At 39.2% G+C, this 26245-nt stretch overlaps 3 protein-coding genes across 5 annotated transcripts; all 3 read left to right on the forward strand.

Moving 5' to 3' along the window:
• Nucleotides 1-240: 240 nt before the first annotated feature.
• Nucleotides 241-4303, forward strand: psma2a (proteasome 20S subunit alpha 2a). The gene is made up of 8 exons (XM_067448062.1): nucleotides 241-322; nucleotides 1070-1146; nucleotides 1330-1462; nucleotides 2564-2686; nucleotides 2842-2923; nucleotides 3071-3144; nucleotides 3235-3292; nucleotides 4014-4303. Exons 1-8 carry the CDS (start codon nucleotides 282-284, stop codon nucleotides 4128-4130), a joined length of 705 nt encoding a protein of 234 aa, XP_067304163.1. The 5' UTR covers nucleotides 241-281; the 3' UTR covers nucleotides 4131-4303.
• Nucleotides 4304-4744: 441 nt separating this feature from the next.
• On the forward strand, nucleotides 4745-17899 carry LOC137082695 (ATPase family AAA domain-containing protein 2-like). Of its 3 annotated transcripts, none has more exons than XM_067448066.1 (29): nucleotides 4745-5105; nucleotides 5582-5718; nucleotides 5845-5897; nucleotides 5985-6135; nucleotides 6346-6427; nucleotides 6517-6607; nucleotides 6953-7126; nucleotides 7278-7389; nucleotides 7697-7720; nucleotides 7993-8094; nucleotides 8968-9076; nucleotides 9152-9267; nucleotides 9384-9558; nucleotides 9651-9739; nucleotides 9850-10009; nucleotides 10114-10204; nucleotides 10469-10783; nucleotides 11015-11135; nucleotides 11584-11770; nucleotides 11862-12047; nucleotides 12151-12286; nucleotides 12363-12559; nucleotides 12681-12840; nucleotides 13147-13269; nucleotides 13356-13514; nucleotides 16719-17153; nucleotides 17247-17380; nucleotides 17486-17614; nucleotides 17728-17899. In XM_067448066.1, exons 1-29 carry the CDS (start codon nucleotides 4968-4970, stop codon nucleotides 17758-17760), a joined length of 4119 nt encoding a protein of 1372 aa, XP_067304167.1. In that variant the 5' UTR covers nucleotides 4745-4967; the 3' UTR covers nucleotides 17761-17899. The 3 variants fall into 3 exon arrangements, with proteins under 3 accessions (XP_067304167.1, XP_067304168.1, XP_067304170.1); XM_067448067.1 differs by having other exon boundaries at nucleotides 4746-5105; nucleotides 5600-5718; XM_067448069.1 differs by lacking the exon at nucleotides 7697-7720 and having other exon boundaries at nucleotides 4746-5105.
• Nucleotides 17900-18315: 416 nt separating this feature from the next.
• On the forward strand, nucleotides 18316-24766 carry LOC137082696 (zinc fingers and homeoboxes protein 1-like). The gene is made up of 3 exons (XM_067448070.1): nucleotides 18316-18625; nucleotides 19730-19989; nucleotides 20291-24766. The coding sequence occupies exons 2-3, from the start codon at nucleotides 19830-19832 to the stop codon at nucleotides 22618-22620; spliced, it is 2490 nt and encodes an 829-aa protein (XP_067304171.1). The 5' UTR covers nucleotides 18316-18625; nucleotides 19730-19829; the 3' UTR covers nucleotides 22621-24766.
• Nucleotides 24767-26245: the final 1479 nt, after the last annotated feature.

The following is a 26245-nucleotide window of genomic DNA, read 5'->3' on the forward strand; positions in this document are numbered from 1 at the left end:
TCGCTTGCTTTCTGGGGTTTGTAGTACAACGATATACAATAGCTGTTTCATTCTGACCGGGTAAGTGCGGAATATGTTAAAAAGTGAATACATATATATTTTTATTCATATTATGTTTTATCACTGACTTATTAAAACCATATGTGACTTCCAAAATTAACTTAAACTTTTATTTAAGCGGCCCACAATACCCACAATTCATCAAATTACCCTGGTACCTCTTTCAACCAATCAGATCAATTAAGCGCGTGTCGTCACTTCCCCAACAGTCACACACAGCCATGGCAGACAGAGGCTACAGTTTCTCCCTCACCACTTTCAGGTAATAAACGTTATAATTTTATTATATACAATGTTTTCATCTTATTAAACATATCGTGTCTTTTTAGCGTATCACACAGCTCGAGGTTTGCGGAGAGCGTTCTGTCAATCAAAGGCGTTAATTCATGATCTGTGCGCTGATGCAGAGTCACTGTGTTTGTGATGGGCCATTCTTTCATCCATGCGCATCAACATTCATGATTAGAGTGGACTAAACACATAATGCTTCCCAGGGCAGCAAATCCAAAACGCTCAGGACTCGGGGGTGTTTAAAGTACAGACTGAGCTTAGTTTTGTCTTTGTAATAGAATTAGCTGATTTTACTTTCACTTTCAGTGTATCATTAGAAACTGTTCCTGTATATGCATTTATATGACCTTTTTAATACACATGAGTAAGATTGCAGTTTATGATCAGTTATTGTTTATTTTAGTCATTGTAATAAGGTATAACTGAAAACCACACGCATCTTGCGTGATATTTAACATGACATTTCTATGAGGACTGTAGCGTTTTTATGTAATTTATAAATCTGTGCATATTTAAAAGAATTGCCTCATTTGCATATTTTGAATCTGTAAATAGGTAACGTAGCAAAACAAAACCCAACTTTGTGCACAATTTTAACATAGCAAATCCAAATTTTAATAAAAGGAAAGAAAAAAACGTTGTTATCAGTCAAGCAGCCTCGTCTTTATCATTGCATGTTTTACCAAAACCATTTTATAATCTTATTTTGTGTTTTCAGCCCATCAGGGAAGTTGGTCCAGATTGAGTATGCTCTGGCAGCAGTAGCAGCTGGTGCTCCTTCAGTTGGAATAAAAGGTAAAATATATATATATATATATATATATATATATATATATATATATATATATATATATATATATATATATATATATTTGTTGTGTCTTGAAATCTGTATTGTGCTTATTATCAATTGCTTTTTCAACAGAACAACAGCTGTGTCCTTTTTGCTTTTATTTCATCTTAATTTTTCTTTCACAGCTTCAAATGGTGTTGTTCTGGCTACGGAAAAGAAGCAGAAATCGATTCTGTACGATGAGCAAAGTGTTCACAAAGTAGAGCCCATAACCAAACACATCGGTATGGTCTACAGTGGCATGGGTCCAGACTACAGGTATGGTTTTGAATGCTATTATAATAATAATGATTCCGAAAATGTAGCACATGAAGCTCAATAAGATTTTTGTTATAAAACAAGTTTATAAATTTGGCATGAAATGAAAGTTGCTACGTTTTCTTCCCTATTGTAACGTGTATCCGAGTGAAACGGTTCTCGGAACAAGGAAAAAAAATGTAGGATGGACTTGAATGCTCCCACCCTCCTGGGGAATGGATTGGATGCTTGTGGTTTTGGTATTGCTGTGATCTCATGTGAGTGAAAGGGTGTCCTGCCCTCGCTCCAGTAAACATGACATCAGAGAAGAGATGTTATATGCGTTCGACTTCGGCTGCGGCTGAATGTAACCGTTTGGCGAGAGTTGGTGCTTGCAGTCATGGAGGAGCTGAAAAAAATTACGTGAAGTCAGACACTTTTTGCTTCTCATAGTCACGCTTGTGCTGTTGCATACTTTATAACCACTGAGTTTACGTTTTCTTTCAATACTTTATGTACTGCTTAATACAGCATCTGTATGTACAAGTATACAGTTCAACATAAGCTATATACTATTTAAATACCAATGTAATAGGTCTATGTTTTTTTAATTATTTTATGTTGACAAATATGACACATGAAAACAGATTTTACTGTTATAAAATACAAATTTGTGAGCATAAGTGGAACTAAAGGTGTCAGAATAAACATGGAAGACACGTTATCGTTGGCATGTGGTGAATCAGGCCAATCGTGGAACAGCTGTGTCATCATCAGAGTTAGTGCAGCCACTCTGGAGAAGTCTTCTATCTGCTCTCGAATTGCTCTCGTACTTTAATGCCATTGATGTGTTATGTGTTATGTGGCGTCGGTGCTGTCTCAATTCGAGACAAAATGTTTAACCGGCTTGCACTGCTTCAAGTCAGATGCAGATCGGTCGGCACACCGCTGCAGGAAGTCGAACAAGCATGTTGCTGCAAGATTTATTAATGATTTTTATTGAAGATTATGATGTTACATGAATTAAAAAAAAGTAAGGATGTGCGCAGAAATGCTGCAATATTTATAAAAAAAACAAGAATCGTCAATCTTGATTTCATGGTACTTTAATCATGTCTGCAGGGTGATGGTGCGAAGGGCACGTAAGCTGGCTCAGCAGTACTTCCTGGTCTATCAGGAGCCGATTCCTACAGGCCAGCTTGTTCAGAGGGTGGCCTCTGTCATGCAGGAGTACACACAATCAGGGTATGCGTGATACATCTCCACTATTACAATCCTTCTGAACGTTTTACAAACAGTTGTTTTGCAGTATTGTTAAACAATATTTTCAGAAGATGCTTGATGTGCAGGTACCAAAGTGACAATGGCATATAATATGGAGCTTTTTTGTTTAAACACAGAGGAGTTCGGCCATTTGGGGTGTCTCTCCTGATTGCTGGCTGGGATGAAGACCGCCCATACCTTTTCCAGTCTGACCCCTCTGTATGCTATTCACTTTGGTGTTATAATTTTATTTATTGTACTAGTGCAATCTAGTTTGAACTGAAATTATGTATCTGTAAAAAATGTAAGGTAAGTTCTTCATTATGTACTGTATTAGCTAATAAGATGGACTTTGATCTCTTTTAGGGAGCATACTTTGCATGGAAAGCCACAGCGATGGGGAAGAACTATGTGAACGGGAAAACATTCCTTGAAAAAAGGTATTTGATGTAAAAGCATTATCCGAGTCCAAGAGCTTTTTAGTCTTTCTAAACACACAGGCTCTCATTTGCTTAATTTTCCAATTTCAGATACAACGAGGATCTGGAACTGGAAGATGCGATTCACACTGCTATTCTGACTCTTAAGGTAATAATTGACAAATGTCTGTTCACATTGTGTTCCGGGCATTTTTATTTTTCTCTAAAATGCTAGTTAATGTTCTACCATTAGACTTAAACTCACTGACTTTGCTCACACAGGGTATACAACTAATAATAATATTTTTTTGTAATAATTATTTGTTTTGTTTTTTTCTATCTTTTTACAAAAAATATTTATAAATGTTTTGTTGTTGACAAATAATAGATTCAAACTTTTTTCAACTTGTCATCTTTAAATTAGTTTTTAGGGAATTGATTGATTGTATTCCTCATTAATTTTGAGCTAATGCACTTTGCACTTTTTCACTTTAAAATCACTTTTTCTAATTTACTTTTTTTTTACCAGTAACACCAAATTAGGTAAAAGATTTTCAACGCAAGGGTTAATTGAAATAACATCCCTTGAATATTTCTATATAATATCCAAAATTAACTCGTCCTCACCTGAACATTTTGTTTTGCATTATTAAAATGAATAATGCAAAACAGCTGAATCCCTGTAACAAGTATACTTGTATACCCTGTAACTCACAGCATCATATACAAGAGTCAGTTTCTCACTTAAACTGGACCTTTTACAAAGCATGATGTTTCATTTACTTGCTAATGCCTCAAAATGGCTTGGTGAATAATTATTTTAGAACCATTCTGCATATGATTAAAATGTCAACCACCAAAGTTTGATTCTATGATTACTTTTGCTACAGGAAAGCTTTGAAGGTCAAATGACTGAAGACAACATTGAGGTGGGAATCTGCAATGAAGCAGGTTTTAGGCGACTGACCCCAGCGGAGGTGAAAGACTATCTAGCTGCCATTGTTTAAAAATACTTATACAAGTTGTTGTAGTTTGAGCACTGATTATCTTGTCTTCATCAGTCCAACTTCATTAGTACTTTCTTGTGAGTTTGAGCAATGTAAAGCATTGTGAAAGCAAAAGTGAAAGTTCTATTGTTTATATTTTGCTTGCTTTCTTAATAAAGGAAAAAATAAACAAGCCTTTTGAAATCCTGTTGTGTTTCCATTTGTACTGTTGTGTAGTGTCTTAGATTTGTGCAAAAGGCAAAAAATGAAATTACTAAATATCGCCGCAGATACTCTCTTTTATATCTTTCTCTCTTTTGCTTTAATCTGAAATATGGCGCCAAATATCTGGTTTCTGAGCTCGAATGTCCATAACAAACAAGCTCACGACAGGGACGGGGTTTGGCCTGCGTCATCCAATCAGAAACTTGAGCGCCGCGTCACTTACGGCGCGCCAAAAATTTGCTGGTACACCTTGCCAACAGTATCCCTACGCAAAATCGCATACTTGCACAGATAAAACCCTCAAAGTTATTGTCAGTGAAAGGTCCGGCCGTTTTTCTCCTATAATTTCTTTTTATCCATTTCAATAAAAAGTTATGTTTTAAACAGAGGATTTGGAAGGGCGGTCATCAGCTTAAAAGTCTCTAGTTTCTGTCTCGACAGGACATTTGTATTTGCGTTGTGTCATTCGACTGCAAGTGACGTTTGTGGCGCCAGAAATCAAGGAGGAGCGGAGTGCGTTTTCAAAACGATGTATTTTAGCTAAAAGTACTCGGCGTATTTAAAACTCGACAAACACTTCTTAAAGTGAGGTTGACAGTGAATGGTCTGGGGAGCTTTTAAGGCTCGTTAAAGATGGTGATGTTGCGCAGTAACGGTGATATGGACTCAAGCTCGGAGTTTCTGTCGCTGAACCCGCCTCAGCGAAAGTCCGCGCGGCTGAAAAAGGCCCATGATGACAGTTTAACGAGTGCCGAGGACAGTCCGGCCAATGTGAGTTAATAAGTCTTCTTTACAAATAGAAATATATCAGTAGTTTGTTTGTTTACCTACAGTAAATCTGTCGCTTTATCAAAACAAAGTTGGCGGTTAAAATGAGCGCGAGACGCTTGAATGAACTGCATGAGCGCGCGACTTGTTAACTGTTCCAAAACAAAAACAAAAATGAGTTTGTCTTCTATGTTACATCACCCATACCCAGGTAATCATTCGCATAGTGTGTCCCTGCAGGAGGATACATATAAATGGATAGATGACATAGCTTAACGTTATCAGTCTACAATATAACGTAAACTTGAATCATTTGCAAACATTTTAATTAAATGGTTATATGGGGTGTGATCATAATAAAATAAAAGAGCTCCTGTCAGTATATAGGTGATATAAAAATGCTTTTTAAATTGTTCTATATAGGTTATAGCGTGTCATTCTTCTGAACACTGCTATGATACACTGAATGTTTATTTTAGAGATCTTTGTCTGTAAAGGAGGAAAATAGCATGACGAGCAGAGCTCAAAGAGGAAGACATGTAGTTACCTTCGCTGATATGAATGGACAAACCAGCAAATCCCCTTCAAAAGATGAGAAAAGTGAGAGAAATTTAAGGTGGGTGTGTGTCATGGTTTTATTTCTGATCCTTTAATTGCATAATCAAAAATCATCTGGCACTGTATTTACATGACACACTATTTGTTAACTTGTAAATAGTATTATTTAATTATTGTTTTATAGGAAATCTCCAAGATTTCAGGCAGATGGGGAGAGATCGGCAGATGAGCACACAGGTGGTTACGTCAGAGTATTTGATGAAAGTCAGACAGCAGTTCTGTTGATTTGCTGATTGTTAAAAATGAATCGATTACTTTCTTCAGATGAGGTGGAATCCACTCCCACTTCTCGAGACCTGCGTGCTCAAATTCAAAGGCGAGAAGAAGACAGTGCTGTGAGGCGTAGCTCCAGAATCACAAGATATAAGCTTGATACCAGGAACCAGTCAGTTCTTTATGACAGGCTCATCACAAAGTATGTACTGATATAGAAAACACAGTTATATTTCTGTTTAATGAGCACAGTGGCTAATTTAAGTCACATTTTATGATTCTACCATTTTGATGGTCAAAAGTCAAACTTGGTAGGTTCACACAAACCAGTTTCACTCAGATGTGCAACTTGATTTGTGTATGGATATTTTTGTGGTTCTTGGTTCTCAGTTGCTGTTGTTATCTATTTTAGCACTGCAGAGGCTGTGCTTCAGAAGATGGATGACATGCAGAAGATGCGTCGGAGATTGAGGAGCAGGGACAATGAGGAGGAGGTGCAGAATCATGATCTTCATAACTGAATCCTCCAGTATTTCTGTGATCATCCAGGGCTCAGCTCAGTTGTTTTTGTGTTCCCTTCTAGAACCTGAGAATTTACTCTGGAACAAAGAGGAAGAGGGTCACAAAACCTTCAGTCGGAGGACAGGAGGAGAGTTCAGACAACCAGGAGAATGGTGATGATTGTAGATCAGGCACTCATTAATCCTGCTTCACTATTAGCTCATCCTGAATCAGTGTTTACTGCACCTTTATCTAGCAGTGGTTCTGCATCAATGGTGAATCTATAGCCTTAATCAAAAACATATACATTAGCTTCAAAATGTATTTGGACACTCATTACCATATTTGTATATGGTACAACAAACATACAGCACAAGCAGTTTTTTTTAAATGATTAAAATTAAAAATATATAGTTATAAATGTTTGTTGTAATAATGGATTGTAATTAACAGCATATGTTCTACAAAATGTTATTGTTTAGCATGTTGGTTGGCCTGAATGTGTATTTATTTCACAGAATACAGTGATCAAGAGGAGGATGGAGAAGGTGAGGAAGAGGAAGAAGAAAATGATGAGGGAGATGAAGATGACGAGGATGAAGATGACGAGGATGAAGATGAAGAAGAAAACGGAAAGCGATATGACTTCAGACAAAGAAAAGCTGTTGTACGTTACCAGGCGCCTCTGGAAGGTTAGTGTTAAAAGTACATTAAATAGACTGAACTAAATATGTAGATAAGATACACACATTACTTTAAACATACTTAAATCATCTTTTTCTCTGCCTTACATGTCTTTATTTTAGCTTTTTCCTTTTTACATATTTTTTTTTCTAATTGCAGAGCCAAAAAAGCAGAGCATATTTTTTAAACGTCACTCCACCCCGGTTAGACGAAGATATCCATTTAGTTCTTCAAGTCCCAGGAGCTTGTACAACAACAGGAGAAGCACCAGGTCAGAACTAGTTCTCTGTTTCTTTTAAATTTCTTTCTCAACATAAGAATCAATTTGAGCCTTGGCTTGACACCCTGTCTTAAAAAGACATAATGAGCAAGATGCTGAAGAAACAGCAAGAGATTGCATTAATAGAATAACAATTGAAAAATAGTGGAGGATCAACTCACTTCATCACCCAACATCCTACCTTAAGTAGTCGAGTATTAGAGTCTTGTCAGAGTGCACACCCCTACTTTGCACTGTCCATGTTGTAATCTCGTTGGCGCTCATGTGTTTACACTCATCTTTGTGTTTTGTGCTGTAGTTCAGGGGGGCGTGAGGGTGATGGGTAAGCCAAGCATTCATACAGCCTCACTAGGTCTGCATGTGGAAAGTGAAGGGGCTTTCAAAATGAACAAAACACATGGCACTTTACAATACATCCTGCTAATATAATAATTACACATTTTTTGTGCACATTTAAATTAGTTTGTTTTGGAAAGAGGTGTTAGGGGAAAAGAGGTGGTGGAGTATTTTATGAAAGTTAAGCCTTCACTGATGTTGTGAATGTTTTATGGTAGTCTACAATTCAATCTTTCTGTTCTTTTATCTTCATCTCAGGAGAAGACATGCCATTCACAGTAGTGACTCCACCTCATCATCTTCTGATGAAGAGAAATTTGAGAGACGGAGAAGTAAGAGTCGTAACAGGTCAATAAACAGGTAAAGAGTTCCTCACCAAAAGCTTTTATTTTAGAGGAGGTGCTACGCTTTCAAAAGACATGTCCTGCAGAGCAAATATAACCAATCAAATGGCTCTGAACAGGGTTCCCACAGGGTCTTAAAAATCCTTAAAAGCATTGAATGTATTAATTTGGAAAAATACCTTAAAAAGACTTTTAAAAGTCTTGAATTTTGATGTCTGGGTCTTAAAGATGGTGCTGTATGTAACTTCTCCGTATTGTATTTTTCCTCAAAAGTTTAATATGTCAACCATGATTATTTTGATTAAATAACGTAGTATAAATAAAGAGTGGCGGAACCAATAATTGAGAACGCAACGCAGCCCCGGGTCATTTTCAAATGCAGCGAACAGTTGATGCCTTCAGTAAATGAAGATCACAACCATAGACTGCAACACAACACGCACCTCAAGCAACAAGCAAAGGAGAAGCATAGAAAGTAGCTAGCTAATGCTAAAAAACTACTTAACTTTGTTTGGCAAACTTTCTTGTGGCCTACTGAAATGTTTTTTTATTTTTCACACCTGCTTGGCTTATCTTTTACCCATTCCACATTTGAAAAACAAATGAACACAAGTTCAAGGATTTTGTTTTTTTTTTGCTAGTAGGAACTTGAAATAGGTATACATTTTTTTATATAAATGGTCTTAAAAAGACTTGAATTTAACTTAAAGAAACCTGTAGGAACTCTGTCTGAAATGCAACACCTGTACTTGTGCACACAGTAGAGAAGCTATATCTGTTGTTTCTTGGATATTATCTAGATTTAGTAGCCTTTGAATATTTGAAATCAATTATTAAACTAAATTATTAATTTTAGAAAGTTTTTTTTTTAATCACATTTTGCTTGTAGATGTCTCCCTATGAATTTACGGAAGGAGGATTTGTTGGGAATCCATAAGGACAGGATTAAAATTGGAGCAAGTCTCGCAGATGTTGACCCAATGCAAATTGATCAAACGGTATGTGTTTGCTTTTTAAATTGAACTACAAAAATGGTAAAGTCCTTTATATGACTGTTGGGTTTTCATGTGCAGGTGCGCTTTGACAGCATTGGGGGTTTGGGCAAACACATCTCCGCACTAAAAGAGATGGTTGTGTTTCCTTTACTCTACCCTGAAGTCTTTGAGAAGTTTAAGATTCAGCCTCCAAGGTATGCCAAGTGGTATTGACAAATATTCAAATTAAAATGCAAAATTCAAATTTGGTTGACCAACCCACAGTTTGCAAAAAAAAGACACTTGTTGAATGAATGTTATGTATTTCCAGAGGGTGTCTGTTCTACGGCCCTCCTGGCACAGGAAAGACTCTGGTTGCTCGAGCTCTGGCAAATGAGTGCAGTCAGGGCGAGAGGAAAGTGTCATTCTTCATGAGGAAAGGGGCAGACTGCCTCAGCAAATGGGTGGGCGAGTCTGAGAGACAGCTCCGTCTCCTGTTTGACCAGGTTTCGCCACATTTTATTTAAAAAATGGTCATTCATTGATTACCTAATTTTGTCTCTACATGATTAAATGTAACTGCCATTTATTTTTAAAGGCATACCAGATGCGTCCATCAATTATTTTTTTTGATGAAATTGATGGCATTGCACCTGTTCGGTCCAGCCGGCAAGACCAGATACACAGGTGTGTTAGTCTGTGTTTCTGTAGGATTTTTTTTTTTTTTTGTCTAAAGACCTTTTTTGCTGTTCTGTAGTAACTCTTCAATCATTTGTTTGTTTGTTTGTTGTTTAAAGCTCCATTGTGTCCACCCTGTTGGCTCTCATGGATGGTCTGGACAGCCGTGGAGAGGTGGTTGTTATTGGCGCCACTAACCGTCTGGACTCCATCGATCCAGCGCTCAGACGACCCGGGCGATTTGACCGAGAGTTTCTCTTTAGCCTACCAGACAGAGAGGTGAGATTTTGGAGTTCTATTATGGAATGACTTCAGTGTTTACTTTTGATTGCAGTGAGTGTTTTGTTTAGGGTAACCTACAAGACATTATTGCTGCTTTGTAGGCTCGCAAAGATATTTTAAAGATCCATACCAGGCAGTGGGTCCCGCAGCTGTCTGATGTGTTTCTTGAAGAGTTGGCTGACAAGTGTGTTGGTAAGAACATCCCATGTTCTACTATGTTAAACCTCCTGATGCACACATCTCGCATACTAGCTTACCTTTTGTTTTAGCTTGCTCAGTGCCAACAGATGCTGCAGCTTTCTAACACATTTCCAAGACCTGGGTATTACTGTATTTGGATTTTGGGTAGCAGTGTTGTATGACATTCTGCTGTTCTATTACTTTCAGTTCTGCCATTTAGTCTCATCATCCTTGAGTTTAAACCAATAGTCAAACTATTGCTCCCTGTGTTCTTAGGTTACTGCGGCGCAGACATCAAAGCCGTGTGCGCAGAAGCTGCTTTGTGTGCCCTGCGCAGGTGCTACCCCCAGATCTATGCTTCCTCCCAGAAGCTCCTGTTGGATGTGGAGTCTATCAGCGTGACTGGCCGGGACTTCCTCTCAGCCATGAGAAAGATAGTTCCGGCTTCACAGAGGGCAGTGGCATCTCCAGCTAAAGCGCTCACCTCTGTTATTGCACCCCTGCTGAGCTCTGCCCTCAATAATGCCATGGAGATGCTGAAAAAACTCTTTCCTCATGTAGAGCAGGGCCTCAAGAAGAAAAGAGACACTGGTAAAGACAGCTTGCTATTTTTATCTCCCATCTACATAGCATTATACTGAAAAACACTCAGAACACCTTAGCAATCGCATAACACTAGAACTCAAACCATAATACTCTTTTTATCATGCCACATTTCCACCGGCAGACAGCACTTACCTTTTTTCCTGGAATAGCAAATTTAGTTTGAATTTTGAAATTCTGAATTATGACATCAATGCAAGTAAATATTTTCTATTTTAGAGGGTTTGTCTGGCATCCTAGAGGATCTACTCCAGAGTGAAGATGAGGGGTCATCTGTGTGCTCCAGTAATAAAGGCCAGAAGAACACTGGACCTGATCCATCTGCTCTTCATCTGAAAAGGTTAGAAATTCTCCAAATAAAAAACAAGCCTGATGTTTTATAGTATTAAATAATTTCCTGATATTTAATGGGTTAAACATGAGTGAGGGGTAAACATGAGTGATTATTATTTAATAATAATAATTACTATTGTGCCATTTTGGATTATTTTATTGTCATGCATTCTAGGATTTTCCCTTAAAAAGAGAGTATCCTAGATACTTTGTGTTGCTACTTTTTTGTGTATTCGTGTTAGGAGCATGCCTATGATGCCTTATGCTGTCTTAGGAGAACACTTACTAAGTATTTTGAATGGCGCTGCAGACTCAAAAAAATGTATATTAACTATGGAATTTCACTGACTGTAGTGAAGACTTATTATTCAGCTATGGTGTAGAAGTAATTTTGACCTGCCTAATTTCTGACCATCATGTGCTCTGCTTCATTTCTTTTGTTACCTGTATTATAGGACTGCCCTGCAGCAGCCCACCACATTCAGACCCAGACTGCTACTCTGTGGGACATCAGGTTCTGGTCAGACTTCACACTTGGCTCCTGCTATTCTTCACACCCTGGAGAAGTTCACGGTTTATACACTCGATGTTGCTGTGTTGTATGGGGTCAGTTCAGCCACCCCAGAGGAGGCTTGTGCCCAGGTGAACAAACAAAAATGATAGAAGAGCTCAAGATACCCCGATAAATCAAACTTGTTTTATTAAATGACTATTGATCTGTATTTTACATCAGGTTTTCTGTGAGGCGAGGCGAACCACTCCCAGTATTCTGTATATTCCACACATTCAGCGCTGGTGGGACACTGTGAGCTCCACTTTAAAGGCCACATTCATCAGTCTCCTGCAGGACATCCCTTCATTCTGCCCCTGCCTCCTTCTTGCCACATGCAGCTTTCCCCATGAAACGCTCTATCCTGAGGTACCACATGAACTATATAAACTGGTATTGTTTGGCCTAAAGAAATTTCAATATCAATTGTAATGCATTTTATCTTCTATAATGTTATTGTACCTGTTTTAAGGTGCAGGACCTTTTCCATGTTGAGTATGGTGAGGTGTTCAATGTTCCTCTTCCTTCTCGGAGGGAGAGGCTCAGATTCTTTGAGGATCTTATTTTAAATCAAGCTGCTAAAGCACCAGCATCTAAGAGAGAAGCAGGTGAGTATTTTTGTGGTGTTTTTCACATTCTTAGTGGAGGGTTTTTATTCACACCTGTGATAACTCTCCTTCTTAGTACTCCAGGCACTAGAGGTGTTACCAGTGGCCCCTCCGCCACCTCCCCGTGAGCTGTCTGAGCAGGAGAAGCAGAAACTAGAAGAGCAAGAAGAGGACACACTCAGGGAACTCCGCCTCTTTCTGCGAGATGCCACCAACCGACTGGCTCAGGACAAACGCTTCAAGGCTTTTACAAAGCCTGTGGACACAGAGGAGGTAAGGAAGTTTTTCTTTGTTAGTTTTTCAGTTCTTCTGTCATCAACACTCTCTATTTGTTGATATATTGCTGAACCAGCACTTTGTCCTTACTGAAGTCATATGATTTTCATTGGGACAGGTCCCTGATTACACTACAGTCATCAAAGAGCCCATGGATTTGTCCACAGTTCTCTCCAAAATTGATCTGCACAAGTATGAAACTGTGGCGGCTTACCTACATGATGTTGATCTGATTTGGCAGAATGCCCTTGAGTACAATCCAGACAGAGACCCTTCAGGTAGGCTGGAAATTGTAATGGTAATATATTTTGAATGCATGTATATTATGTGATTAATCTATTGAACATTGGTGACAACCACTGAATTGTATGTAGTTTACAGTTTCCATTCAATTTGGCACATTACTATAGAACTCAATAAATGTGCGGTCAAGGGATACCAGCTTTGGCTTTTACTTCAAAAGCAAATCTATTTAAATTTCAGCGTTGGAAGGAACTATGTGGAAGCCAATGTGTTTTTCAAAATTGCATGATGTTTGTTTGATTTTTGTAACATGTTTGCTCTGATGTTTGTGTTTGTATTAGATCGGCTCATCAGACACCGTGCCTGTGCTCTCAAGGACACTGTTCATGCCATAATCAGAGATGAATTAGATGAGGACTTTGAGAAGATCTGCGTTGAGATCAGGGAGTCGCGCATCAAACGAGGTTTCAATGACGCTTCATTGATTTAAGTGTGTGATCCTATTTGGATTAAATTGAGACTGTAGTCATTTCTAATATTTTATTTTTAGGCTCCACCTCATCACGGTTCACTCCTGCCTACTACTACGTGCTGCCAAAGGTATCCGCTACAGGCGAGCAGAAGATGAGTGATCCAGCACCCATTAAAGATGCTACACCTGTGCCAGCACCAGCAGTGATTTCATCACGTCAAACAGGAATTAATACAGGTGACTGACAGAGCTGTACTTCCTGACATCAATGCTGTAGAGCCTCTCAATACTCTCATCTAGATTGATCTAGATATAAATAAATAAAAATAGAGATCACTCATCACCCACGATTCTGAATAGACAAATAAACAAAATAATGTCAAATGCTGCAGTCTATTAAAAGTTATTTAATTCATTTGAATTATTTATTTAAAAATATATATTTTTAAATAAATGATTCAAAGACTTCACTTGTTTCATTACTGGATGAATCAGTGTCAGGAGTCTCTTGAATGAATGATACAATGCCAAATACATTTTTTACAGGGTGTCTGCGGGGTCTTGAAGTATTAAAAGGTGATTTCATAAATTTAGAATAAATAAACAAAAGTCTTAAATGCCATTTCCCAAGGTATTACATTTGGTATCTTTTCTTTGTTTATTTTTCCATAGAGGTTGAATTTTAAAGTTTGCCTGAATTAAAATCATTGCGTCGCAACTATTTTTCCTGCCTGTGCAAGTACAATTTTGTTAGCGGTCGCACTGATGCAATCACCACAACCTGGCCCAACTTGTGCTGCGTTCCACTCCACTTTAAGACACGCACTTGCAAACTTCCCTAAGCACTTCCCCTTGGGGGAATCCCCGCCGCAATTTTGAAGTGCGTTCCACTTCGTGAAGTGGACAAGGGAAGTATATATGGACAGACCCTTGCTCCCTCGATTTTGACCGAGTGAGCGAGTCTACTTCATATGTACACTTCAGGCAGCTTCATATACCACAATGCAACGCGATTGTGACGTCACCACGTATCGTGTTTAATTTACCCCACCACAAACAACTCTATGATATTTTTTAAAAACATTTAAAACAACCCAAACACATCCATATACATATAGAATGCTGCATTAAACAATTTCGTAAAGGAAAAAAATAAATAATAAATCAACTCCAAAGTGGATTCCAAGTGATCAAGGGCTTAGGGCGTTCCAGTTCAGTCCATTGCAAAGTTTCCGCCAGTAGTGGGCACTCATGCAACGTAGGCATGACGCACATCCGAGTGAACGAGACGGAGGGAAGTTTGCGAGTGAAGGGCATGATAAAAATGAACTGGAACGCAGCATTGGAAATGGCAAGCGTAATGAAAGCGGAACGAAACTGCTCTACTCAATTGTGCTACACCGACCTGCTTATCAGTTCAGACAAATGTCAGTGCAGCTCAGCTGCAGCAAGCATGAGCTACTCACAGGCCAATCTTGATCACGCTACATAAATCATAGTTGCCAAGTCTGTGTATAACATGCGACTTTAGGCTTCTTTCATTTTTTGGCTAGTTGCGTTAAAAAATTGTGGGGGTTTTTTTGGCTTTTTTTTAAAAATGTGGTTGCTTGTTAGAAAATATGACGCAAATTTGTTTCTTTACGTTTGTGGTCACTGTTTTGTCCAATACATAGACACTGTCTTCTCATAGCTAATAGCCAATCAATTCAGTAATACGAAGTGCTGTAGTAATTTGTCCATACCTCCCACTTCCTCCTACCACACACTGAAGAAAAATCACGTTCAACATGCAGGATTTTTTTGTCTTTTGTCAATAGTTTGATTTATATTAATAACATTTTAGCTTCAACTTAAGATACTTAAAGGGGGGGTGAAACACTCAGTTTCAGTCAGTGTCATGTCAATCTTGAGTACCTATAGAGTAGCATTGCATCCTGCATATCTCCGAAAAGTCTTTATTTTTTTTATAATTATATAAGAAAGATTCGCTGTTCCGAGTCTTTCCGAAAAAAGCCGAGCGGGTGGGGGCGTGTCGTGTGAGCGGAGCTAAATAATGACGTGTGCTCGCTGCTGCTATTGTGTTGAGTCGAGTGCGTCGTAAAGCTGTGTCATCCCTAACAGCGGGAAAAAAACTTTATTCAAAATAAAAATATGGCTTTTAATCAGATACAGCCATACATCTATGATCCGGAATCAGACCCAGAGGCTGCAGTTGAACAGGAGCAGCAGCAAAAACGACTAGAGCAGAACGTCTCTATGTGGTACAAGTTATACACTAACTATATAATATGCTTAGCAGCTTGTGTTATTTACATATTTATACTTGAATTATATCGTCGTATTTTTGTCTTTGAAGGTGTACATGTGGGAAGTGCAGTTGTGCACGTGTGTTTGTGTGTTTACGCGTGGTTTGTGTAGACAGTAAGCGGACTGGTTTTGCACGGCAGGTTAAGTTAGTGTTTACATAGAAAGACACGGAATAGTAGCGCATTTGAATGAAGAAGCGTGCTTATTTAGTTCAACATATTTCCCCCCTCTTTGTGTATTGTTGTTTGGAGTGCTTTTACAATACACAAACATAAAGTTACACATATAGTGGCCAGCTAAATAAATGTACACGCACTACACATCGCATGCTCCATTGATCAATTAACTATACGTGATCATGTTTGGGCTACTTGATGAGCATAGGCAAAAACACAGACATTTGAAGCAGTCTCACTCACCGCCTGCGGTTCTAACGTTGGGACCTTTATCGTTGGGACTGCTCCATCCTTCAGCATTAGGCGATTAGGAAAATCCGGCGTCGAGCTGGTCCTTGTTTATGAAACAGTCGGCACCGAAATGCAGCGAACAGATATAAACATTCGCGCAACTCAGTTGCTGATCCGGAAAAGCAAATTACATCCACTGTTGCCTTAACGCGGGGTTTTGGCGAATCTGTGCAGGACTGTCTTGGTCTGGCAAACAAAAACGCACTTTTTTGGTGACATTGTAATTGTGCACATCACCTGTCCAGCATCCTACAAGCCAGCGCTTTGATGGGCGTAGGCTGTTGCTTTCGCTCTCTCCCTCTCTCTCTCTCACGTGCTTCCGGTAGAATTGTCCGTAAGGCCCATACAAGGAAATTCCGCCCCCATTAACGTCAAAGGGGACGCATGATCTCAAAAAACTTGCCGAAACTTATGACTAACCGGAAGTAGTATTTTTGACAAAGAAATACTCCCATCAAACGTCCACCTTAACTTTTGAAACTTTGTCTATGTTTAGTATGGGATTCCAAGTCTTTAACAGTGTAAAAAGATCAGTATGCATGAAACAGCATTTCACCCCCCCTTTAAGATATTTTACTTGCATTGATGCTGGTACTTTTGATTGGTACTTTTGACATAAAGTCAGATTGTAGGCTTTCTTCTATGCAAATATTTTGTGTATCCACAGCTTCACAGATTAAAAAGAAGAGGAAAAGCCGATGGAAAAACGGCTTCATTCGCAGAAAGAAGTCTTGCTCATATTTGAACTCTAAAGACAACTCTAATGCAGCAGAATCAGGGGATGGAGAGGAGGATGAAGAAGAGGATGATGGAAAACTGGCTGAGAGTGAAGATCCAGAGAAGATTAAAGATCTTGAATGTGAGTCAATGGAGGCTGATGTGAGTGTTCGCGCAGACGGAGCCACAGAATCCACCGAGGTAGTGCAGAATAACAACTCTAATGAGGGAGGGGAACATGACAATACTATCTCTTCAGTGGATGAGGTAGCGAGTGTTGAGACCGTCCAGAATAATGCCACAGATGGGCAAAATGATGTCCAAGCATCTGAGAGCATTGAAGCTAAGAGGACGGAGCCATGTGCAGAGGACAGCAGTGGAATGGGTTAGCAAATCACAAAATCATTTATCATATATTCTAACACTTGTGATGTTTCTATGAACATGAATCAGTAATTGAGGTTGCATGGATTTTTAGAGTTCAGAATGAGGCGCATGACGAGAGGTTTTAAGATCCAGGCCGAACAGCAGAGTCTCATCAGTGTTGATGCTGCCATGAAGATCCTGGAGCAGAAGAACATGCCTCTTATTGTGGACCACAACAAACTGAAAGTAAGCCAAAAACAAGTAATCGAAGACCTTGTAGTGTGCATGTTAACTTGCCTTTTACATGGGAAAGGTGTTTTTAGGCTCAATTTAGTTTTCATTCTGATTCAGGAACTTCTTCAGAGAGTTGTGGATATGACAGATGGATATGAGGTCAATCAACTGGAGAAACTCTATGCTCTGTTGTGCCAGAGCATTTATAGACACAGGAAAGATTATGACAAAACTGCACTTATACAGGTACGTTTTAATCATGCAGAAACTCATCCTGCAGCTTTCTGAAATTATTACAAATTTAAAAGGCTTATGACTTTATCTGCCTACTTAATGTGTATTTTTCATTTGTTTTCCAGGAGATGTCAAACGAAGTTGAAGAGTTTTCCTAGCTTTCTTTTTTTTAATAAACAAACTATACAGTGTATTTCTTACAAAAACTGGTCTATAAATTATATTTTGCTAATTCTTTAGTCATTACTTTGTGTTGTGCATGTTGAGTGCATAATAAAGCCTTTTTCGCAATGCTCATTTTCTCTCACTTTGGTTTTCATACCAAACATATGGTTTTATAATGGTACAAATATCTGATCAACTCTTATCTTAAAGTACTGCAAGTAGTTGGGTGTTGTAATCACTTGTGGTTTTTGCTCTTCTGGTTCTGGTGAAATCTAAATCGTATTAGTGGGAAACCTGGGGAAAATTCCACTTGAATCTATGAAGAGATGTATGGGTCACGTGACCGCACGCTGACTCTGATTGGACAGTTTGGAGGTTGTACGTTTCTATAGTCCGTGCTCGAGTTTCTTAGTTTATAGAACGGTTTAAAGTCTATAAGTATGTGGATTGGGGTCATACTAAGTACTGTGTGAGTGTCTAGACTCAATTAACGTGCAAGCGCTTAGTTTTATCGCCGATTTAACTTGACGGCGGGGAGTCGCCTGGCGATGATGTCACGACGTATAACACTGACAGCGGTGACGCCTGATGATCATTAAAAACTGCCATTAAAATGAGCGCAGAAGATTATTGTGTTTACTGAGAGGGCCATAAAACACCCTCACAGCGTGCCTGGCACAATAATAGAGGAGCTAAGACCTCAGGGAGAGAAGCAGCCGATCAGCGTGGCATCTGCCCGGTCCATTCAGGGTTTTCCCCTCTACGTGCGGTGGGTCTCGGTCCTCCTCGCCTCCGCTCTTCCTGCTGCTGTGCCGTAGGATACTCAGAGCCGCGATCTGACACTAAACCCCGCGGCCGGTGAGTACCAGTACATCCCCAAAGCTCCCTCACTAACTTAAGTATCACTGTGTTGTATTGTTTTTTTTACTTTGTAATATGGTAATACCATAGTAATTTTAATAACCTTGCGGTGCCAGAAATACAATGAATAATGGTACAGTTCTAAAATTTGGAAACACCACAGTACTTTGAAATATGCTATGGTGCTGAAATAAATGTACCATTGTATTTACTTGGTACATAAAGGCAATTTGGCAAACACACTATGGTTATACTATGGAGATTTGGACATGTACCTCGATACATTGGAAGCCACAGTACCACAGTATATTTGTAAGGGAACACACACAACTCATTAAAACAATTTCACCGCGTTCAGTGGTGATGCCTTTCGTAAATAGGGACTCAAATGATTACCAATAGTTAATACATTGTTTCATAAAATTACTTTTTATATCGAATTTATTAAACTGTCATTTTTTGAATGCCACACTGTTCATTTTTTGTTCACGTTAGTTATTAATACATGAATTATTTTTAACAGTGTATTATGTAAATTAACCAAAATGTTGTTGTTATTATTATTATTATTATTATTATTATTATTATTATTATTATTATTATAAGTAGTAGTATTAGTCATTCATTTCTAAGGTCACTATTTGAATCTATCAGTATTATAGTTTTAGAAAAAAACTAAATGTAAGCTACATATTTAGCAAAAAGGAAAAAAGATATTTTACATCTGTAGGTTTCTAAATATTAAATATATCAAACATTAGATAACATATAAAACAGTTCCCATCTTCATATTTACTGATGTTCTATCTAGTGTTAAGAAATACAGCCTTATTGTAAAGTGCTACCAAGATTGTGCAGTGTTGGGACAGCATTATATCTAAAATAATTCTATATCTATTTTATCTACTTTTAAAAAAAATTGTATTTGTAGTCATACTGCTGTAAATGACTCTAATAGTGGGATGCAGCAGAGGATTGTTCTGTAATTTGATCTAGTGTGTAAATGAACGCATCAGTGAATGTTAATAATGATAGGCCAACTGTCCTGTGTTTACATTATAACCAGTGTCTTGTGTATGTTTGTGTTTCTGTACCGTTCAGGATGCTGAGCTCTAATCTTGGAATGGGACTAACTTTTAGCATGTAAATTCAACCTCCTGGAGGTTCTGGTCAGCTAATATTTTTCACACTCACAAGCACAATGTCGAGCAGAAGGAAGTCCACGACCCCCTGCATGGTGCTTCCGTCAGATGTTGTAGAGCAAGATCCAGATATGGAGGCCCTGGAAGGGAATGAAGGAGCTGAGAGTATGGCAGACGGTCCTACAGAGGGAGCAGTGGTTCCCATGGAAACAGAGACAGGTGAAGTTCACTTCTCAAGGCAATTTATGTCCTTTCAGAAAAGCGCTGTGTCCTTACCAAGTGCAGAATGAGAAGGTTTTTAGTGAGCAATTCATTTCTGTGTTCATTTTGAAAGCTCAAATGTTGCAAAATTTAAAATCTTGTTCATAGACAACTGTTGAATGAGATTTTGGATAAGATTTCATGGTGGGAGGGGCACATAAAAAAATGCATCAAAAGAATTAAACCAACATCCTGTCGCATGTCTGCTACTTATCTACTTACAAATATTGACTCTAAACAAAGTTATCCTTCTTTACAGAATACGAGGGGAGCCATTTCTTAAGCGAGGACTGTCGTTCTTCAGGAAAACGCTCAGGTCACACGTCACTAGAGCAGCCCATTTCTGATCTGACTGCTGAAGGTGGTTTTGTGCAGACAGAGATGGAGGATAGTGATGATCCCTCAGTTACTGGAATCCCTATCAGCAAGACTCCCATAATGAAAATGAAAAGCAAATCTGATTCCAAGCGAATAGCTATGTCTCTAAAAGGCACCAGTGAAAGCGAGACCCTGGCTGAAAGTGAGATGGAACTGGAGCCATTGGAAGCGTCAGTAATGAGCTCTTCCATGACAGCAGAGCACATGAGCCCATTGCTCACAGAGTCCGTAAAGCCCAGCGTTCTTGTCAATATTTCAAACCCTGTGGTAGCAGATCAGAAGAAGCTGGTTATGAACCCTGCGACTGTTCTTCCGGCCGGCTTGGCCCAGGTTCTTTCTGCCTTGCAGGCCCAGCAGAGCGCTCAAGCTCAACTTCTAATTCCAGTAAGCAGTATTCCCACATATAATGCTGCCATGGACTCCAATGCAGTCCTGATCAACACCTACAAGAAGTTCCCCTACCCGTCGGTGTCTGAGATCATGGGACTTGCGGTCCAGACTAAGTTCAGCGAGGAGCAGATAAAGATCTGGTTTTCAGCTCAGCGTTTGAAGCATGGTGTTAGCTGGACCCCAGAAGAGGTTGAGGAAGCCAGGAGGAAGCAATTTAATGGCACAGTCCACACAGTTCCCCAGACTATCACAGTCATCCCAGCCCATCATCTTTCTGCCACTAATGGCCTGCAATCTATTCTTCAAACCTGCCAGATAGTGGGGCAACCAGGTCTGGTTCTGACACAGGTTGGCACAGCCAACAGCCTCCCAGTGACCACCCCAATAACACTGACAGTAGCGGGAATGCCCAATCAAAGCCAGACGCCCAAGATTGCAACCAATCAAACAAGCCCCGCTCTCAGTGAAACTAAGAGAGGTACTACGGTTCAGCCCCCATCACTGACCCCTCAGGAGAACTCTGCACTCAGTGCTGATCACTTTGGCATGCGCCCTAAGAAATCCAAGGAGCAGCTGGCTGAATTGAAAGCAAGCTATCTGAAGAATCAGTTTGCCACTGATGCTGAGATAGCTAGGCTAATGAAGTTGACCAAACTCACTAAAGGCGAGATTAAAAAGTGGTTCAGCGACACCCGATACAACCAGCGCAATTCTAAGAATAGCCACACCATCCTCCCGAACGAGAATCCCAGAGGTAGTAGCAGTGCCACCATTGTTATCGACTCCAGTGACGAAACGCCACAGTCTCCAACACCATCGCCCGTCAAGGAGAAGGAGACGCGTGCCAAGACCTGGAACCCCTTCCCAGACTTTACGCTGCAGAAGTTTAAAGAAAAGACACCGGAGCAGTTGGTGGTTCTTGAGGAAAGCTTTCAGAAATGTGACACACCAACTGATGAAGAGCTCAGCCGACTAAGAGCCGAGACGAAGCTTACCAGGCGGGAGATTGACGCCTGGTTCACAGAGAAGAGAAAAGCCCCTGTGCCTGATTCCTCAGAGTCAAAAGCAGATGGTGAAACTTCCCAGAAGAAGGGGAGCCCAACTCCACCTGGAGGAAAGAGGGTAAGCAAAGAGAAGGTTACAAAGAAAACACCGGAGCAGCTTCATGTTCTAAAAACTGCATTCGTTCGCACCCAGTGGCCCTCGGCAGAAGAATACGACCAGCTGGCTGACGAGAGCGGACTGCCTCGCTCCTACATCGTCAACTGGTTTGGTGACACACGCTATGCCTGGAAGAACGGCAACTTGAAGTGGTATTTTTACTATCAAAGTGGAAATGTGGGAGGAACAAATGGCAACAAAAACAGAAAGCGCAGGATTCGGAATCGCGGGTGGGGGAGAACCCGTAATAGAAAAGCAAAGAAACCCACAGAATCTGAGAAGAATTTACCTATCAGGTTCAAGTCTGGACGAGATATTCTAAAGGAATACTATTTGAAGCACAAGTTTCTGAACGAACAGGACTTGGATGAGCTTGTCGCCAAGTCTAATATGAGCTACGAGCAGGTGAGAGAGTGGTTTGCTGATATTCATCGGAAGGAGGAAATGGGTACCAATCCGTTTGAAGATAAAACAGGAAATGAGGAACAAGATGAGGAAGAGGACGAGTCACTGGGTGAAAATGAGGCAGCAATTGAGGAGCAAGGACCTTCTGCCTTGGGAGATGAAGACGGTGACGATGATGACGACACTGATGACAGTGATTCCTGGGAGCCTCCACAGAGCGTTCGAAAAACATTATCCATGTCTGAGGGTCAGTGATCTGTCTGAATTGGCTTTATTCTGAGCAATGGCCCTTGGTGGAAAACCATGACTGTGTTGGGTCTCGACCACATGCCCTCTACCACTGCACCAATTCTGCTTATATTGTACATATTTTCAATTAAGATTTGACAAGTCTTTACTAGCTTAAACAGTAAGGAGAAATCTTTTTTTTTTTTTTTTTGTCAGAATGTTTGACTCTTGAGAAATCATGCACATGAACAGGGTTTTTTCTCTACAGCTCTGAAATGCAGCGATAACTCAAGAACCCTAGAATAATCTTGACCATGTCATGCATACAATCTGAATTTATGCCTACCAGAATTGCTTATGCACCTTAACCCTTGTACATGCAAAGACATCTAGGCCTCTCTGTAGGGGCTTTTAAAGGGGCTTTTCTCATTTGGAGTGATATGGAGAATTCTTAGTGCCAAAGGTATAGCATTGAATGTTATGGTTCTCTTTACAATGAACACAATAGCTTGTTGAGGGAATATGCATGAATACGTTGTGTCAATTGGACACATGAGGCACTTTGTCAACCACCGTGATGTACGGGGCTCAAAACACAACCAACCATCTTGTTTGTGTAGGCCAAGACCAAGCAATTCGAATTTCCAAATTCAGTGACACAAAAGTATTTTTCCCTCATTCCCTCAAGTGTTTTATCATCCACTTACTGACAATGGATATCTGATATACAGCACAGTACATCCAAATGGGACGTTGTAGATGTTCCCATGGTCCATCTGACTGCCATAATGGGGGTCATCTTCAATATATAACAGCTAAGATGCATCTTGTGGGAAAACATATTTTGTGAAAATGTCAGTGGTTGTAATAAACAGGAGATGTGACTATTTTGCAGCTTTTCAACTGGACTGTTTAAAGTATTTTCTAAAATTAATTGGGAACATGGGCAATTTTTTGGCTGTCACTTGCTGTTTATTCATTTTTAAAGTGAGATCTCCCTCAGATTTCCCCTCCGTTGGGCTGTCTGAGATGTTCATAAGCCTGCAGGCAAACAGGACACATTTTAAGTGATCATGACATGATCTTAAGAACTTAGTGTATTTTTTGTGGCTTTTTTGAGGAAAATGTTTTTGTTTTTCATTATTACTTTACTTTTATTGGACTAAATGAAACATGAACTGTTGATGAATAATTACCATGTGGGTGTAATTTGAAGTTGCTTTTTTTAATATTTGTGCATGAAAACATTACTATTACTGGTACTTTTAAAATCACACCCCTGCGTAAGACATTCAACATCTTCATTATATCTGCATGTATCCGACATTTAGTAGAGTGATGGAGAAAAAAAAAAGTGTTCAGTTTGTACATATACATTTATGCTCAACTAGTGGTTTAAAGCCTTTTATAAGTTTGTATTTATAGTAATAATTTTCACCGCAACATGAGTGGGTTGCTTGTAATGTGATCATTCAAATTTTTTTGTTGTGATTTAGAGATATTTCTCAGATTTTTAAGAGTTCTATGTTGTGCTTTTGTTTTTACATCCTGGATTTCTTTCTTTTTCTGGTGAACATTTAATTGACTTGCTTGCAACCATCATTTGTCCTGTGAATAATGTAGTGTATAATAGGCAAGAGGTCAAAGGTGCCTCTGTGAACATGGTAAGTACTGTTTGAACAAAATAGCACATTTAAAACGTAGGAAAATGTGTCCTCTCCACTGTTAACGACTGATCCTTTCATGTTTTTAGAGTTTGAGATCCTTACTGGGATCTTGCTTTGAATGCGTTTTAGTGCAGAATCAAACCACAGTTGTATGTTGTGCTTCCTTCACCTGTCACTAATAATACGTTTAAAAACGACAGTGTTTCTTAAATGGTTATCAGATTAGGCTGTCTGTTTCTAGGCTCTGTTTAAACACAGACTTTTACATGCACAAATAATAATAGTACAGATCTGGAACCATCATGGATTGTGATTTGAAACTCATGACGAGCCTTAAAATCTGTAGACGCCGCTGTGGTGGCAAAAGCTTTATTTCCCAGAGCCATAGGCCTTGTGCAATGCTTTTAATTTAATTGAACTCTTTTAATAGGCTTTTGCTTGATTTAGACTAAATATATATTTTCTACTTGTTTGAGGATAACACAATAAATTTGGATGAAAATACATTTCTTTGCTTTTCATGTTTTTTCATGCTTACATAATTGCCCCAATGCCATCACATTCTCTCTCTCTCTCTCTCTCTCTCTCTCTCTCTCTCTCTCTCTCTCTCTCTCTCTCTCTCTCTCTCTCTCTCTCTCTCTCTCTCTCTCTCTCTCTCTCTCATATATTACTGCGTAAGTTCTTTGGAGGAAAATGCAATGTAGAATTATTCTTATTTTAACCGATTTTAACACTATAGCGGAAGGAATTAACGCTGACATTTCTGCATTAGAGACGATATAAATACATTCCCACAAATCTAACCTTTAAAACATGATTGAATAGACGCACAGATGGTATCACATGGTACACAAATGTTAACTTATTTGAAGAATCACTCAAACATTTAAACGTTTATTTTGAAGCAATTGACCAGTACGCAGCCATTTAGTGTACGCGCTGGGCGGAGCGACCAATGAGCTCCCCTCGTGACACTCACGTGGTTTGTAAACAGGAAGTGTCTGATCTGTACTGCAGAGGGTGAGTGACCAGAATCTAAAATCAAAAAGCATAATTTATATTCACATAAACGAGTTTGATATTTGCCTATTGCAGTGCATCACTTGATTAATAGTCAACCGTATTTAGTGTGTTCATGCTGTTTGAGCGCGGCTTGATACATTTGTAGCAATACACACTTAAGTGTTGTTAAAATGTACTATGTGAAAAATTAATTTAAGGTCTGTGTAGAATCACCGTTTGAACATCTGTAATGAAGGCAGTTAGTGGTTAGTATGGAAAGTAACGCTTTTTATTGAATGTCATCAGATCTGGCCATCACTGAGGAGAGACTGAATGATCAGAGAACAGATCTGCTGTTTTCTTCCTCATCATGGTGGATTTTCTGGCAGAGAACAACCTGTGTGGTCAGGCCATCCTGAGGATCGTGTCCAGAGGAAACGCCATCATAGCAGAATTACTCAGACTGTCAGACTTTATTCCTACCGTTTTCAGACTCAAAGACAAGAGTGACCAGCAGAAATATGGAGACATAATCTGTGATTTCAGCTACTTTAAGGTACTCTGACTGTTATCTGTAATTGTATCATCTTAAATTAATTGAATCCGGTCTTTCTACGACGATCAGAAAGATGTACAGTAAGTAAATGGTTCTGATGTGAATCTGTGTATTCTAGGGTCAGGAGTATTATGAGAGTAAACTAGAAGCAAAGCCGGAGCTTCAGGATTTGGATGAGGAGTTTCGTGAAAACAACATAGAAATATTGACGCGGTTCTATCTTGCCTTTGAGAGTGTCCATAAATATGTTGTAGACTTGATAAGGTGTGTGTTTTGTTTTCAAATTTAAATATTTTTTTGTTGAAAAGAGGTTAAAACTTAACAAAAGAAAATCATATCAAATCATGTCAAATTTGTATTTGACTTCATTTTTTTCAAATCTTATGAAGTATTTCTTAACTATGGATCCAATTAAAAAACAATTATT

The sequence above is a fragment of the Pseudorasbora parva genome, chromosome 7, assembly GCF_024679245.1.
Source record: "Pseudorasbora parva isolate DD20220531a chromosome 7, ASM2467924v1, whole genome shotgun sequence".
Taxonomy (NCBI): domain Eukaryota; kingdom Metazoa; phylum Chordata; class Actinopteri; order Cypriniformes; family Gobionidae; genus Pseudorasbora; species Pseudorasbora parva.